This window comes from Canis lupus, chromosome 1, assembly GCF_003254725.2.
Source record: "Canis lupus dingo isolate Sandy chromosome 1, ASM325472v2, whole genome shotgun sequence".
Classification (NCBI taxonomy): Eukaryota; Metazoa; Chordata; class Mammalia; order Carnivora; family Canidae; genus Canis; species Canis lupus.
In genome coordinates, this window is record NC_064243.1 from 81355498 (window position 1) to 81373852 (window position 18355).

Below are 18355 nucleotides of genomic sequence, written 5' to 3' on the forward strand. Positions count from 1 at the left end.
AGGCAGTGAGGTGTGAGAGAAAATGGGGGTTTAAAAAATGAGAAAAAGTGTGAAATAGTAATCCCAGAGAGAATGGAACAAATCTCATTTACTGAAAAATTGCTAAAAGACTTAAATACATAATAAAAGCATCCATCCACATTCTAAAATTATTTCACTCTGTTTACCTATGTAAGTTATTTAAGTATTCTATTTATTAATTCCCTCTAAAATTTATTTTCACTTAATAAACAGAGAGGCAGGAACTGTGTATTATTCCCCTTTGCATCACATCATTTAGCATATAGCACTTAGCAAATAATAAACATTTCTTGAGAATAATAAAAATTTGTATGAAAAGTGTTTAATATTTTTTTTAAAAGATTTATTTATTTATTCATGAGAGAGAGAGAGAGGCAGAGACACAGGCAGAGGGAAAAGCAGGCTCCATACAGGGAGCTCGACTTGGGACTTGATCCCAGGTCTCCAAGATCATGCCCTGGGCTGAAGACAGCTCTAAACCACTGAGCCACCTGGGCTGCCCAGTTTTTAATATTCTTTTTTAAATGGCATTGATTCCATTCAATGAAAAGTCAAGGGTGTTTCTAGATGAATTTATATAGAAAAATAAATTTAAACCTGTGCCATATACTTTTAAGATTTTATTTATTCATGAGAAACAAAGAGAGAGAGAGAGAGAGAAAGAGAGAGAGAGAGAGGCAGAGACACAGGCAGAGGGAGAAGCAGACTCCATGCAGGGAGCCCGACGTGAGACTCGATCCTGGGTCTCCAGAATCACACCCTGGGCTGAAGGCGGCATTAAACCGCTGAGCCACCCAGGCTGCCCTATGCCATAATCTTTTGATATTATATATGCTTATTTTAGAGTTTAATTTCAAGGGTTAAAACATTATCCTGGTTATACAGACTGGATGCCCTCAAATTAGGCACTAATACAAACAAATTAACTGTATTATGTATTAAATATTTATGAACAGGAAGATTAAAGGCAGAAAGAAAAGAGTTTTACTGGTGATGACTTACATCGGGAATGATATATTCCATATTACCTTATTAGATCTTAAAGTGTCAAGATCAAATTAAAAAGTGATTGGCTATATTCAATAACTATTTATGAAGCATCTATACTGTACACTGTGGTAGGTGGTAATGGAAAATTAAATATTTCCTTATGGCATGCTAAAGTATACTTTTGAAAAGCTGAGTAAAGCTAACTTTTTTGAAAGCTTTAAGAATCAACCTAAGACAGGATTTGTAAATTTGATTTTTGATATATCTTTATCTCAAAAGGCAAAAAAAAATCTCAAGAGTATTTTTAAATCAGCACTACCTTAGTATAATAGTTAAAACACAAAACTTAAACTATGTTATTTTAGATTTTATAATCACCATTCTTAATGATTAAGAGCTAATCATTTAAATGTATCCAACCTTGTAATGCCAATATAGGCTACTTCTTGCTTTGTGTAATTGTTGACGAGAGAAATTCCAACATCTTGTAAGGCCAACACAATTTCTTGCTCCGCTAACTCTGCTTTCTCACTTTCATATGTTGCTTTAAATACCCTTGGATCTTCAGTGAATAAAATAATGCGTTGTAAGCCTTCAAAGAATGAAACTAAATAAATGGTCTTTTTCCCCGAATTTATAGGTGTCATCATATCCTAAAACAAAACCATCAAAAAAATAAAAAATTAGAGTCTTAATCAGGATATCTAGATTTCACATTTGAAAAATGAGAATTATAATGGCAACTACTTCAAAGGGTTGGACATACTAAATGAATTTTTATATAATGTCATAAATTTACATAATTAAAATCAGTTGATGTTAGCTTATGCCATTATTATGAAGTTATTAATCATGAAGACAGATCAAGTGTTATTGTTCTTTCAACATCTTAATAAAATCTAGTCTTCCTTTGTAAGCTAATCAGTAATGCAAAGTATTATTTTCTCTGCTTTATTCTAAGACTAATCAATGTGTTATATATTCAAAATTATTCAGTAAGAAATTTGTATTTCCTTACAAAGCGGAATTAAATAGAATAAAAAATAACTGACACTTCCGCTGCATGCTCTACAAAGCACAGATATTCACCACATGGTTAATTCTGCAGGAAGCCCTGATTTATAAGCACTGTGTTAATATCAGGGTCTTGAAGTTCAACAAAATAAATAACAGCAAATTCTAATAACAGCCATGAATTTCTAGTCAGTATTCTAGTGAATATTCTGATTAACAGCAAATTTTAATATACAGTAGTCCAGTTCTCTCTGGTTTTGCTTTCCACAGTTTCAGCTACTTGTGGTAAACTATATTCCAGAAGCAGATGATCCTCCTCCTAAACGTACAGCCAGAGGGTCAATAGTAGTCTTATACTACATCCCAGTGCCTACATCTTTCATCTCACTTCATCTTATCATGTATGCATTTTATCATCTCCCCAGTGCCTACATCTTTCATCTCACTTCATCTTATCATGTATGCATTTTATCATCTCATCATCATCAGAATAAGGATAAATGGAGTATAAGAGATTTTAAGAAAGACCACATTCCTAGGACTTCTATTACAGTAAATAATTGCTCCATTTTATTGTTAGATTTGCTGTTGATCTCTCACTGTGAAATTTTTAAATTAAACTTTATCACAGATATGTATGCATAAAAAAAACCACATGGGTTTATATAGGATTTAGTACTATCCGTGGTTTTGAATATCTACTAGGGGTCCTGGAATGTGTCTCCTCCAAGATGGTAGGGGGAGGGTGGGACATGTTGTATTGTAAACATTCATGTTATAATGCAGTGAAATTAAAAAGCGGAGTGGTTACTATATAGTCAGTATTGAGGAGGAGTTAAGCTATTTATAATACTTTCAAAAAAATACACAGCACTAAAACTACATTGAAAAATAAGAAAACTATTTCCAAGTAATTCTGAAGTCTTTCTAATATTCTGTAGTAAATTTCAGATTTATCTTTATAAAGTTTAACTATCATTATATGATATAAATATTCAAAAATACTAATCCGCAGATACAGATCAAATTAAGATTACAAAATAATTACAAAATATAGACATTTTTAGACAAATGAAACTGAAAGAATTTGTCAGCTGTCAACTTGCATTAGAAAAATACTGAAGAGAAGAAAAATTAACACAAATGGAAACATGGAGACACAAGCTGGAATGAAAAACAGAAGAAAAACGTGAGTTAATTTAAATGCGCTGTTAGTTGCAGAAAGCAGTAACAATACTTTTTATGAGACATAATATATATAATATGTATTTAGAAATAAGACACACAACAACAGTATGTAAGATGAAAGGGGGCAGAGTAAGAGTTCTAAAGTCCTCATATTATTGGAAAAATGGCACCAGTACTAATTTACAGAATGCATGCTGTAGTAGCATTAGAAGCTACAGATTTCTTTTGAGTGTGATGATGTCTACCTATCCTGCAGAACACCAGTAAGCTATGCTCATGGGTTGTTACAAGAGATATGTGCAATGAGGAATAGGATTTGTAGGTTACAGGGGCTCATAACACACCCAAGTGAGCCTTGTTCCATCACTACAAAGCTCTCATTACAGGTGACCAAAGAGAATGGTTCTTTAACTGATGGGCAAAATGTCTGATGCTCCCAGCTGGCATACTGTTACCTGGCCTGTACCCTTCTGAGTAGGCAGCCGCAAACTGTAATCTATGATAGTTTTGAGAATCTAAATATTTAAATCTATAAAATATATAATGGTGGGCATTGCAAAATTATATACTAATGATACATGACTAAATGCTAAAGTGACCATCCTACCAGGAAGATATAACGATTCTAAATTTTATCAACCTAATCATAGTTTCAAAACATAAAAGCCAAAATTAACAAAAAATGAACATATATACCTATGGTAACTTTTAAATACAATGGTACAAGCAAATACACACACAAAAAAAAAAAACCCGTAATGAGCTAGAAGATTTAAACACTGTAATTAATAAATTTGAACAAACTGACATATACAGAACATTGTAACCAACAATTACAGAATATATATCCTTTTCAAATATACATGAAATATTCACAAAATGACTACATGCTGGCCCACAAAATCTATCTCATTAAATTTCAGGACTGAATCTGAGTATGTTCTTTTCAAATCAGTAGAATTAAGATAGAAATCAAGAAACACAATTAGAAAATATCCACATTTTTGAAAATTAAGCAATGACCTAAGTAGCCATGAAATCAAAATATAAATAACAAATCACAAAACAGAAAAATATATAAAATAGAAAAACAAAAAAATATATGTGGAATATAAAAATAAATAAAAATGAAATTTAAGAAATACTTTGAACTAAAGGATAGTAAGTATAAGACATATCAAATTTGTGCTATAAAACTAATGCTGTTTTTGGAGGGAAATCTGTAACTTGAAGTGATCTGATATAAAAAGTGGTGAAAAACTGAAAACCACTGATCTCAGTGTCTACTATTAACTCAACTGTACTCCCTCACTTGCCCCAAGTTGTATGTTGAAATCCCAACCTCCACTGTGACTCTTCTGGACATAGGACCTTTACGGAGGTAGTTAAAGTTAAATGACACCACAGAGGAGGGGCTAGAGATCTGATCCAACAGGACTGGTATCCTGATGAGAGATATCACAGAGCTCACTCCTTCTCTCTCCACCATGTGAGGACATAGTGAGAAAGTGATCAACTGCAAGTTAAGATGAGTCCATCCCAGGTTCACCATGCTGGCACTGTGATCTCAGGCTTCCAGCTCTCAAACTGAGAAATAAATTTTTGTTATTTAAGCCACTCAGTCTAAAGTATTTTGCCATGGCAGCCCAAGCAGACTAACACAGTATCTATCTCAATAATTTTTTTTAAAAGATTTTATATATTTATCTGAGAGAGAGAGAGCTCAAGCAGGGTAAGTGGCAGGCAGAAGGAGAAGCAGGCTCTCAGTTGAGCAGGTAGCCTGATGTTGGGCTTGATTCCAGGACCCTAAGATCATGTCCTGAGCTAAAGGCAGATGCTCAACTGACTTAGCCACCCAGGAGCCCCTATCTCAAGAATTTAGAGAAAGGAAAGATGAAAGAATATAATATAAAGTAGAAATAGGCGAAAATGAACACAAATGTATAAAAGAGATCATCAAAAGAGCAAAACAATGGTTTTCTGATAGAAAAAGGTAAGAATTAAATTGGGAAATCTTAAGTAAAACTTATGAAGGGAAAAGAAATGAAGGCACAAATAAACTATACCAAGAATGAAAAAGAGAAGCACTATAAATATTAAAAAGATGGATAGGATAAAAAATTTTAATCAACATATTAGAAAAATCAGATGAAATAAACACATTCTTGGGAAACCTCTTAGCAAAATGACAAGCAGAAATAGAAAACTGAATTGTCCTAACATATTAACAAAACAGAATTTCATAATTTAAAATCTTCCTTCAAAAACAACTGTAGGCTAAGATGTCCTGGCTTCACTGGTAAACCTGGCAAACATTCAAGAAAGAAAACATATGAATCTTACATACACTCTTCAAGAAAATATGAAAATTGCATCTCCAAACATGTTTTAAACGTTAGCATAACCTTAAATATCAAATTCTAGTACGGACATTACTCTCATGAATACAGGCTAAAGTCTGAAAATATTAGCAAGTCAATTCCAGAAACACAAGACTAGTCTAATATATAAAACTATATAAAACCACATAAATCATCCTCTCAAATAAGTTGAAATCCAAATATCACAAATCATTTTCATAGAGAAAAAAATTAAAAGCTTAACAAATGATAAAAATTCAGTATTCATTCATTTTTTCATACACACATATTTTTACAAACTAGAAGATAACTGCCTTAATTTGATAGAGAATTAAACAAAGCCAAACCCACAATAAAAACACACTTAGTGATGTAATGTTCAGTTTTCCCTCTAAAATGGGAGATAACCACCGGTCTATTGGTAAGAAGAAATAATAATCAGTGGTAAGGAAAAGAAAAAATTAGAAGAGGGGTTAAATTAAGATGAATTTTGAAAGACTAATAATCCTTTTTTTTTTTTAAGCTTTTTATTTATTTATGAGACACAGAGAGAGAGAGAGAGAGAGAGAGAGAGAGAGAGAGGGGCAGGCTCCATTCAGGGAGCCCAATGTGGGACTCGATCCTGGGACTCCAGGATCACCCCCTGGCCAAAGGCAGGCGCTTAATCGCTGAGCCACCCACGCGTCCCGTCCTGAAAAACTAATAACATCTTAATAAAAATTCCTGAAAGCCATTCAAAATGTCACTGGAAAATGTTTATATATAACTTTATCATTATAAAAACCAAACCACTCAAAAAATAAATTCCTTAGTTGGTCCCTAAATGATCCTCACAGAAGCCTCACTGTCCTAAAATGACTGGCAGTGCCCTGTATCGGAGATAAATGCTGAAAGCACCTAACCCCAGTGTATCTTTTATAACATAATAGCAGCGAATAATGATGTAGACAAAACAGGACCCTTTCTGTTTTTAAACATTTTTGGTTAAAGTTTGAATTTGAATTTTTAGTTAAAATGTTTGGCAGTTTTTTAAATAAGATTTAGTTCTTCTAATCTCTGAGCATAGAATGTTTTTCCATTTCCTTTTTTTTTTTTTAAAAGATTTTATTTATTTATTCATGATAGCCACACAGAGAGAGACAGAGAGGCAGAGACACAGGCAGAGGGAGAAGCAGGCTCCACGCAGGGAGCCCGACATGGGACTCGATCCCGGGTCTCCAGGATCGCGCCCCAGGCCAAAGGCAGGCGCCAAACCGCTGTGCCACCCAGGGATTCCATGTTTTTCCATTTCTTTGTGTCATCTTCAATTTCTTTCATAAGATGTACAATCTTTTACTTCTTTGGTTAGGTTTATTCTTCAGTATCTTATGGTTTTTGATGCAATTACAAATGGGATTGATTTCTCTTTCTACTGCTTAGAGACTTAGGCTTAGCAAAATAAGTCAGAGAAAGACAAATACCATGTGATTTCACTTATATGTTGAATTTAAGTGATGAATCACTAAATTCTAGCTTTGGCAGTTTAGAAGTTCAGGCACACAACAGGCCTTTTAACTAGCAAAACTGAAAGATAATATCTTTAAAAAAGGATGTTTAGAATAACATAATACTCAACCCAATACGTACATCCTTTTGTGTTACTTCACCATGGCTTTTTCCACATCTCCACTTCAGCTTTCTAGAGCCCATTGGATCAGCCCATGTATAAAATACTGCTTTTCCAGGAGGGAGGGAATCTTCTATTTCACTGAGAGAACTACCATAAACAGTAAAAATACACATTAAACTAAGTACAAGCATATGAATATATAAGGAATCTAAAATAACACTTAATCCTAAATCCACTAGTTGAGACTTGTAACAGTCCTGATTAAGACTAGATTGAATTTTTTTTCCTTATACAATGAAAAAGAGGTTTTCTAAGAAAATGAGACTATTTCAAGGGAAATATTTGTCACAAAATAAAGAGTTTCAAGTTTTTAAAACTTGTGAACTTTTGTTTTAATACAAATGAATTATGGAAGGAAATTATTCCAACTATTATCTATACTAAATCTGAGAGAATTTAATTGGGAACTCTTTCCTAAGTATTAGTCTTATTCTGGCAAAAACAAGACAGCTAAATTATCTTTTAAAAAATCTTAAGACATGATATATAAATCTAAAAAAGTCAATCAACTTACAAAATAATTCCCAGAAAAACAAAAAATTGGAGAACTTACAAAACCAAAGAAATAACAGAATGTAACTTTTCTGAGCTGAAGCAGCAGCTGACTCCAGAAGTTCAATGTGGGCATTACAGAAAACTAATGAAAACAGAATATTATCCTAGACATATCTTTGTAAAAATTTTAAGTTTTACCGAAATATAGGGAAATCTGCCAGTAAACATCTAGGAAAATCACAGTTACCCACAAAGGAGTAAAAATAAGACTGCTCTCACATTTTTCTACAATACTGAATGCCAGAAAACAATGGAACAGTATCCATACAATTTTGAAAAAAGAGTTTAGGACTTAAAATTTTAAGTCAAATTCATTAATTTGCAAGGGTAAGACATTCTCAAACAAGCAATAGCATAATATAATATCCACAAACCTTTACTGAAAACCTAACTCAAAGGTTTTTCCCAACCAAGCCAGAAAGAACTCAGAAGAAAATTTAAAGAATTGGCATGTGGGGCACCTGGCTGGCTCACCTGGAAGTTCATCCTTTTGACCTTGGAGTCTTGAGTTCAAGCTCCACATCAGGTGCAGCCATTACTTAAATAAGTAAAACTGGGACATAAAAATATTAAGCAACTAAACCAGAGAAACTGAGTTGTCAAATGCCAAAAAAAGCCTTAAATAAATACATTTTTGAAAAACTGTTTTATATTAATATGAATCAAAAATTCCAAATTATATTCATAAGAAACTGGGAATTTGGAAAGAGAAACTGAAAATGTGAAAATATTCCATTTATCCCCCATGGGTCAATTAGCAGATTTTGTTTCACTCAAAATTTAAAATGCACCAAAATCTTCATGAACAAAAAAGTAGCAATCTACAACAAAAACAGAATTTTCCAAATCATCATTAGAAAAGAATAATCCATATTACCAAAATAAAGGAAGAAATCTTAGTTATCAGAAGGACTACAAAAAAATGGGTTAAAGATCTTTATTAAAAGAAACAGATTCTAACATTATAAAATTAGACAATAACCAAAAATCTCAATAATATTCATAGCACATCTAAATGATGGGATATAAAGCATTCACTAAAAATTGTTTTAAAGCAAATTTACATGTTCACAATAGCTATTAAAAACAAGAGACTCAGAAACATAGACAGCAACAGTAAAACAGTGTGAAGAGAAATGCAACAAAATGGTGACAGTATTGAGATTTCAGGATTATGGTTTTCTTTTCACAGTTTTTCTACGGAATTAAGAAAATTGAGAGCTATAATTTATATTTGTAGGAGACAATGAACAATCATATTAACAACAAAAACAAAGCCAAGGAAAGAAAAGCAGGGAGATAACAGCCCTATAGGCATTGTGTATTCCACAAAAAAAAAACCATCAGTTGTAAATGTAAACCAGATAAATTAGTTTAAAAATATTTAGAAATGCTCTTAATTCATGTAAATTTTAATCTATTTAGATCACTGCAGAATATTTCTTAAAAGAAAATTCATCTCAAATTTATCTTAGATAGGCAATGAAAAAGAAAATAAAACTATAATGTTCATATAATGTTAACTATACATATATACAGCCTTAAACTCACAAGACAATGACAACACAATGTGAAAAATGCTTTGGTCATGCAAAGGTACAACTGAAAACTGTGTGCGTAGATTGAGGTAGTGAAATAAAAACACTAACTCAAAAAGAAATCTGAACCCTCATGTCACTAGAGCAGTATTTACAAAAGCCACAACATGAAAACAACATATGTGCCCATCAAATGGATGGATAATATGAATGGATAATGAAAATGTGATGTGTACATAGCATAATTATTATTCATTCATAAAGAACAATGAAATCTTGCCATTTGGGACAACATGGATGGACCTCAAGGGCATTAAGCTAAGTGAAATTAGACAAAAAAAGACTAACTCTGTATGATATGTATGTATTTATGAGAGAGATCTAAAAAGCCAAACACACACACACACACACACACACACACAAAATCCAAACACATAGATTTAAAAAAAAAGAGAGAGTGGTGGTTGTTAGAGATGGGGATAGATGAAGTGGACAATGGGGTCAAAAGGTATAAACTTCCAGTTATACAATAATCATGGGGTTGTAATGTACAGCATCATGATGGCTATAGCTAATACTATATTTTACTATAAACATATATTTATGTATTAGTATAAACTAATATACTTATTAGTATATTAGTATATACTAATTAGTATATACTTATGTATACTATACTATATATACACTATACTAATAAGTATACTATAATTAGTATACTATGTATAACTAATATTAGTATAAACTAATATAGAAGTATACTACAAAGTATAATTAGTATTTAGTATAAACATAATATTTATATATTATGTTTGAAAGTGGAGGAAAGAGTAAATTTTAGTTATAATCACAAGAAACTATACATGGTGATGGATGTTAATTAGACTTATTGTGTGATCAGTGTGCAATATATACAAATATTGAATCACTACAATGTATTCCCGAAATACAAGGTTACATCAGTTACATCAAATTTTTAAAAAGTAAACTACAGATATTAATGTCAGTTTTATACTTACATATTTCAGTGTATCTGTTTTTAAAAAATGAGGATATTGTTTTATATAGCTTTAATGTTGTTATCAGTTATATATGTATTATCAGAATATATATGTGTGGGTATATATACATACATACTTACATACATATATATATACACATAGACAGAGAGAGTGTTTTATTTATTTAAGAGAGAGACTGCATGAACTCTTGAGTAAGCATGGGAGGGGGGGGAGGATCAGAGGGAGAGAGAGAAGCAGACTCCCTGCTGAGTGCAGAGCCCAGACAAGGGGCTGGATCTCAGGATCCTGAGATCATGACCTGAGCCAAAGTAAGACACTTAACCAGTTGAGCCACCCATGCACTCCGCATCAGTGTTATTCTTAAGAAATAATCTTTATTTATTTATTTATTTATTTATTTATTTATTTATTTATTTATAATAGTTATTCTTAAGAAATAATCATAAAGTCAGTGTCTCATCACCTAGACTCAGCTAAAATCAGGGGCACACCATATTTGTGATAATATTCTTACCTTTGATTGTACTGAACAATGTCACTCTTGGTGTGATTTATTAATAGGAATGTAGCTGCTCCATCATGATAATCTGAAAATGTAATAACTGTAGAATGTTCAGCCAAATTAACTTCTGCTATAATACCTCCAAGCTAGGAAAAAGAAAGAAAGAAAAATATTCTTTTTTAAAAAATTTATTTATTTATTCATGAGAAACAAGAGAGGGAGAGAGAAAAAGAAGCAGAGACACAAGCAGAGGGAGAAGCAGGCTCCATGCAGGGAGTCCAACGTGGGGCTCGATCCCCGGTCTCCAGGATCAGGCTCTGGGCTGAAGGCAGCACTAAACCGCTGAGCCACCCAGGCTGCCCGAAAAATATTCTCTTATGTGATCATTTTCCAAAGAATATTAACTAACAACACTTAATAAGACTGTTCATAACTTAATATATTTTTTGATGATTAAGAAAGCAAGTCAGGATTTTCTACTGCGTATCCAGAAAATCATGAATCTCAATTAGAATATACAGATGAGTCTAATTTCAGATGTGGTATATTCTAGTATTCACACACTCTAGCTTTCTGTTTAACAATTAAATTGTTTTATGTCTCTGCTTCGTTTTAGGACTTTTTCCCCCTTACAAAAAAAATTTTTGTTCCTTTTTGGTGAAAGGGAAAAAAATCAAAGATATGAACAAAATTACAAGTATATAACAGCTTCTCTAATATCTCTCTCTCTCTCTCTCTCTCTCTCTCTCTCTCACACACACACACACACACGCACACGTGCACCAGATCACCCACCTCATTATCCAGGCGCAATAAAATACAATTCTCTTGCTTGTTAAAATGTATCTTTTTGGGAGGGCCTTGATGTCTTTCAACTTGAATAAGAAGTGCATTAGAAGCATCCTCAGGCCAAAAGGGGATACACTAAAACATATATTGCATACATTTATTTTTTTTAAAAAAGATCTCATCATCAAGATTTTATCATTTTAATAAACCCACCAGGATAGACTTAAAATAAATCTCTTTGAACACTGCTCTAGTTACTGGGTTGCTTGGCTATGAAGAGCTATGAACTGCCTACTTAGAGACAGGACACCACCTGTGGACAGTGCGAATACAAGCAGTGATGGGTGGGAAGTTGAGGAGCTGTGGTAAGTGGAATGCTGGAGAAGAGACTTCCTTGTGGTCCAGAGATCTAGAGGAGGGCTGAAAAATCAGCATGAGAAAACAGCTGAGAAGCAAGTGTTGGTTTGAAACAAGGGTATATTCAATTCCTAAAACTCATCATCAGGTTGTGGGTATCATTTGGTAATTAAACAACAAAGTACATGCAAATGTTGAATCAGGTCATGTATGAATCCAAGTTCAATAAAAGTGTAAAAAAAAAAAAAAAAAAAAAAGTAAAAGAAATACCTAAAGTTCAGAGTAGAAAATCAGCTCAAAACCATAAGGAACAAAAAATAAATAAAAAAATAAAAAAATAATAAAAAAAACTTAAGGAACAACATGGACATCGGCGATCTGGAATCCAAACTAATAAATCAAGAGGCAGGCAGTGCACCAAAGGAGAAGTCCAGACAACAGAAACAGAAACAAAGAGCTAAGAGAAGAGGAAAGGAGAAGCTGTCTGTAAACTGTTCCATACACCTGTCTTACCGCAACAGGTCCCAACCAGACTGATGACTTCACAGACTTCAGTGACACTGTTCATGTGTGACACTCATCACCAGGATGTGGCCTGGAGCAATGTGGGAGGAACTTGGATGTTAAAGCCAAGTGCTTTAGCTTGTTAATACCAGCCTTATCTGACCTTAAGTGGTAACAATGGAACTAGTTATGAGACACGGTTAAGGCCATAAGAAACTTAGAAATGCTGCAAGGTATTATGCTGAGTGAAGTAAGCCAGTCGGAGAAGGACAAACATTATATGTTCTCATTCATTTGGGGAATATAAATAATAGTGAAAGGGAATATAAGGGAAGGGAGAAGAAATGTGTGGGAAATATCAGAAAGGGAGACAGAACGTAAAGACTGCTAACTCTGGGAAACAAACTAGGGGTGGTAGAAGGGGAGGAGGGCGGGGGGTGGGAGTGAATGGGTGACGGGCACTGGGGGTTATTCTGTATGTTAGTAAATTGAACACCAATAAAAAATAAATAAATAAATAAATAAATAAATAAATAAATAAATAAATAAATAAATAAATAAATAAAAGAAACTTAGAAATGCTCTGAACTCAGGGCTTCTTGAAACCTAGCAGAACTTCTGTGGGAGAGTTAGAAGACAGCAATACTAACTGAAGTGTTATACTTCCCACGAGGAACTGAGAAGACTAAAAACAATGTGCTTTCTAAATTTTCCCAAGCCTGTTCTTCCCTGGTAGCCTTGGCTTACTTAAAAATGTATGATATATGCTTAGATACCCACTATATCATTTTAAAGAGTCATGTGCTCAAAATCTTGACTAGAGAAAGTGCTAACATACTTGTCTTTTGTAGTAGGCAGACATCTAGGTAGTTTAACCAATCAACAGGAGCAATAACTGCGAGTACACCTCTTAAGATTGACTACTACAAATTAAAATGTAAAAGTTCTAAACTAGCAAAGAAATTTTATCTAAAGAAAAGCTGAAATTGAAAATAAGAAACAGAGAAAGTAAAATAAAAAATAAGTTGTTATGCAGTTGCAATTGCACTTAATGTAAATATAAACTGTTCAAAGACAGAGGCTATAAGTTAGGTTTTTAAAAAGCCAAGACCCATCAATGTTATCTGCAATAGACATATAAAATCAAGACATAGAGCTGCTCTAAGTATGGAGGAAGATACACCTAGAAAATCTCTAAAGCAAAACAAAGCTAGGGTTGGTAATCTTAGCATCTGGCTGGCTAGATACAGAGAGCTCTATATCCAACCAACCAAGAATCCTAGATCTAATAAGCAGATGTGGAATATCTGCAAAGATAAATTATATATTCAGTCAATAATTATTTATTGAGAGCTTACTAATCACTGTTCAAAACCGTCTGATAGGTCTTCACTTCATGCTGAGCAAAAGCTAAAATCTTTGCAATGGCTCCCAAAGTTCTACATGTCCTGTTCTCCACTACTTTCCCCTCTTTAGTAATACTGGCCTCTTTTGCTATCCCACAAACATGCCAAAATCTTTCCACTTCAAGGCATCTACCCTGGCTGATCCTCTTTATAGAGGAGAGAGAGAACCTTGAAGATGCTTTTCTTCTCCTCTCAGTATTCAGTACTTTTCTACTCCTAGCTCTTCCCCTTGGTCATTGTTCATCCTCTAGGTCACTAAAACTGGATGAATCTTTTGTTCAAGGCTCCCTGGACAGTGACACAATCTCTAAGTCTGTGCTGATCCACCTGATCCCTGACCAATGCTCTTCTGTAGGGAAATTGGTACAGGGCAGGGATAGAGTGGGTGGAGGGAGAGCTGACGCTTTCTCCAGTTTAGCCTCTTGCTTATACTATGCCAGTTAGTGACCGAAGGCCCGACTGTTACTTTCATTTTGACCTGTTGTCCTCATCAGCTACTCCAACACATGGCAGCTCAGCTGAGCTCTTGGCAACTGCTACCTCCCACATTTCCTACAAGTTTTATATAAAAGTACAGCTTACTCTGTGCTTCCTAGAACTTTTAATACTTAATACCTGTCTTATTTGCATTTCCCTGATTAGACTTTTCACGTTTAAACATATTATATATTTTACTAATTGATTATGATACTATTAATGTTTCTACACCCCTCCCCCAATGAACTGTAAACTACACAAGCACAGGGACTTGCGGTTCTGTTAACAGGTGTATATCAAAAGGCACATAAAGAATACATACAAATACTCATTAATGAATGAATAGGCAGACTTCAAAAAAGATAGAACTTCTGAAAATAATTATTCAAATGAAAACTCAACTAAAGTCTTAAATAGCAACTTAGAGTAAAAGTGAAAATTTATTAAAGATACAGGTGTAGAATTTATCTAGAATGCAGCAAAGAGAATTAAATAGATGGAAAATACTAAAAACAAAAAATGTTAAGAGATATGGAAGATAGAATATGGAGGTCTAGACTGTCTGATTAAAGGTCAAGAAGCAGCAAATGGAACAATGAAGGAGAGGCAATATTTAAAGAGACACAGTTACAAATTATACAGCAAGTATGAAATAGATCGATCCACAAATCTCAAAGCAGGATATATAAAAAGAACCCACATGTAGACAGTAGTATGACTACAGAATATCAAAGACAAAGATTAAAAACAACAGTAAAAAAGAAAAAAAAAGATAAAGATTATGAGGCAATTAGGAAGAAAAATGACTTCTAAGGAATGATAGCAGAATTTTTAAGAATTTTTAAAGTGGGAGCCATAAAGGAGTGGAGTAAAATCAACAAATGTTGGGGGAAAATAGAACAGGTTAGCAAGAGAAATTATAAAAGATAGATTAAAAAAACTTTTATGGATTAACACAGACAGTATTTCCCTCCAAAATGAGCTCTGAAGGAAAATTTAAAGAATGTCAAGAAGAATGATACCAGCAAGATGGTTTAAAAGCTAGAAAGAACAGTGACTATAAATAGCAAACACTTCTCTTATAATCTTAACATATTTAGAATAAAATTTCTTCAAAAATTAAATATTCCAGTAACCTCAGGCATTCCTTTAGAAAGCTTTTACCCAGTTGTCTGATAGCTAACGATGGAATAGAATCAAAATTTCATTCCTAAGTCATTACCATCTTCTTAAAACAACTGGCTTAACTTACTCCACGAAAACATTCCTAACAGCTTTGTGGAAACAGTAAATCATTTCCTACTCTTTCCTGCATTCATACCTTATCTAGTCTTCTATTGCTGTGTTTACACTGTTGGTTACTAGCTGTTAAATATCTACTTCCCTTATCAAGCAATGCATTCCTAAATGACAAGGTTTGGTTTTTAAAAATTAAATATCTAGAGCCTGGTACAAACAAAACAGGGTATAGGTAGGCAATTAAAAACCTACATAGTGGTTTCAGGTATCTAAGTTCAAGGAAAAATGAAAATCCAAAGAGGTATATTTTGGAAATGTATCTACCCACCTGCTCCAAATCAAGAGAGAGCCACTTATCATTTCCCTGTTCAGTTACTGATATATGATACTTGCTTTTGTTTTCTATCATATAAAAAGGGGTAAATGTCACAATCCTGGTAATGTTAAAACTGCTGAGGTCTATAGTGACACCAACCTAAAGGGAAAAAAATCAGCATTTCAAAAACTCTTACATTATTACAACATCCTTATAAAAATTTAGTACACACACTTTAAGTAGAACTTTCTCCACAAGCAAAGAATGAACTCACTTGATAGTCCATTTTCAGACCTTTACATTTAACAGCTCCATGACTACCAACAGTATCAATCGAAAACTGATCTGACAATTCACTATCAGTTACCATCAGCTGAACCTAGGAAAAAATATTCCGAATACATTACAATTTAGGTACCTTTAAAAATTCCTCCTTCAATTGATAAATTTTTTTGCATTTTTAATACAAATATTATATTAATGCACTAAACATTTTCCCATACTAAGTTCTAATCTTTTAAAACTTCAAATATTTAAATGTTATGTTTCATAATATTCTTCAAAACTCTAGAAACTAAAAGGAATGAAAAATAGCTAAAGAAGAACGAAAGTTTTAATACCTTACATACCTTATTATTATTAAAAAAGTGCTTTGGTTGAAAAGAAAAGAGAACTGGCTTTTTATAATTAGGTGGATGCTTTCGATGAATTCCATCTGCTTTATACTGTAACATTCGACCAGTTTTATTGACCATCCAGTAAGGACTATGAAATGCCACAACTGTCTGGCCAGTATTGTAAGTCACATGGATAGCAATATCTAAATCAGTCTTTTCTATTTCTGTAACACAGGTAAAATTGATGAAACTAATATCTTGCTGATTAGGTTTTATATGATATTCACTTTTCCAATCATGATTAAGATAGTCAAGTAATTTTAAATGTAGTCTGGCTTTATCCAACTGCACAGTACAAATATGGGCTGAATGTCCTTCATTTAGAGTATAAACTTTATGTTCAGTGCCCTGTAATAAAAAAAATACAGTAAAATTTTAAACATGTCAGAATAATATGCCAAAAAATTCTATATAATGATTCCAGATGTCATACACATTAAGGCTTTTGACACACCTCTATCAGAGCAAGACAGAAGACTTATATTTGTGCTCTAACTCTGCCAGCTGTGTAAACTATAAATTATTTGAGATTTGAATCATATTTGTAAAATGGTACAAATGATCTACTTCAGAGGATTATTGTGAGGATAAAATTAAATAACAAAGTAAAACTATGATGGAATAAAACACTATAATTAGTAAAATATTTTTAAAAATATTATCCACTAGTGATTTTAGTTTTGAAAACTACAAGATGAAAAAATGACAGTAATCCAAAATAAGCAATCCCTACTAATTCCTATTGTTTTTTAACAATCCCTCATCACCCATTTCCAATCACTATTGATACTGCATCTTACATGTCTCAAAGCTGTTCATTTATCTCTGCCCACACTTTCATTACCCTCAATAGCTCATGTCACTGTGACCTCTTACTTTAAGAGTCTCCTAACTGCTCTTGTCCCTTATAATCCTCTCTCAATATCATGGCTAAACGGTCTTCCTAAAAATTTATTATATCCTTCAGAAACCAGCAAATAGAATGTGATTTCTAAAAGTATCAAAAGTTCTGTAAGAACGGGACATGTATAGATACATCCCCAGTTTTTCCATTATCTCTAGCCTGATTCCTTCCTGTTTTTAGAACACAGGAAGCTCTTAAGATTTTAAATTACTTAAAGCAAATATTATATAAATTATTAATTGAAAATAATTAATATTCCACAAAATAAGAATAGTAGTGGTTGGTGGTGATGTGAGGGAGGTTAAATAAATGGCAACCATGTGCCTGTGAGGCACTATGCTAAGTCCTTTACAGGTATTACCTCATTTAAGTTTCCCATATCCCAATCATACAAGTTTCATTACTCTCCCTATTTTATAGACTAGGACAAATTATTTAAAAAGATGATACAACTTGCTTGAAAATATAAAGCTAGTAAATGATAGAGCTAGGATTCAATCTCAAATCTGTCTGCTAGCAAAGTTTAAATTGTTAGCCACTATGGTATCTGCCAAATGTATAGAAAATTGATAACTTAAACCACAGATATGTTAACTCCCGCCCCCACAATTTATCAGACAAGTTTAAACATATAGTAAATCTGAATTATTAATAGACAATAAAAACTAATAATTAATAGACTAAAATGAGGAACTCCTTTTTTATATTTGACAAGCATGGCAAATGCAAGGTCTACTTAGAATCTTAGGATAAAAAGATCCCTGTTATAGCAAAAGGAAGGAATGAGATGGTATCTGTTAAAAAGTATTAAAAAAGAAAAAGTATTT

The 18355-nt window shown here is 33.0% G+C and overlaps 1 protein-coding gene across 9 annotated transcripts in view; it reads right to left on the bottom strand.

The window, feature by feature from the left end:
- VPS13A (vacuolar protein sorting 13 homolog A) overlaps positions 1 to 18355 on the bottom strand; it is a 235415-nt gene that overhangs the window by 51119 nt on the left and 165941 nt on the right. For all 9 annotated transcript variants that reach the window (XR_007400987.1, XR_007400992.1, XM_025423277.3 and 6 more), the window contains 7 exons: positions 16577 to 16972; positions 16222 to 16326; positions 15960 to 16106; positions 11655 to 11783; positions 10872 to 11005; positions 7200 to 7329; positions 1432 to 1664 (listed from right to left, as the gene is read on the bottom strand). Coding sequence is in view for 7 of the 9 variants with exons in the window: in XM_025423277.3 (XP_025279062.3) it covers positions 1432 to 1664; positions 7200 to 7329; positions 10872 to 11005; positions 11655 to 11783; positions 15960 to 16106; positions 16222 to 16326; positions 16577 to 16972 (1274 nt within the window). In the remaining 2 variants the exon portion in view is untranslated. The remainder of the gene's footprint in view (positions 1 to 1431; positions 1665 to 7199; positions 7330 to 10871; positions 11006 to 11654; positions 11784 to 15959; positions 16107 to 16221; positions 16327 to 16576; positions 16973 to 18355) is intronic.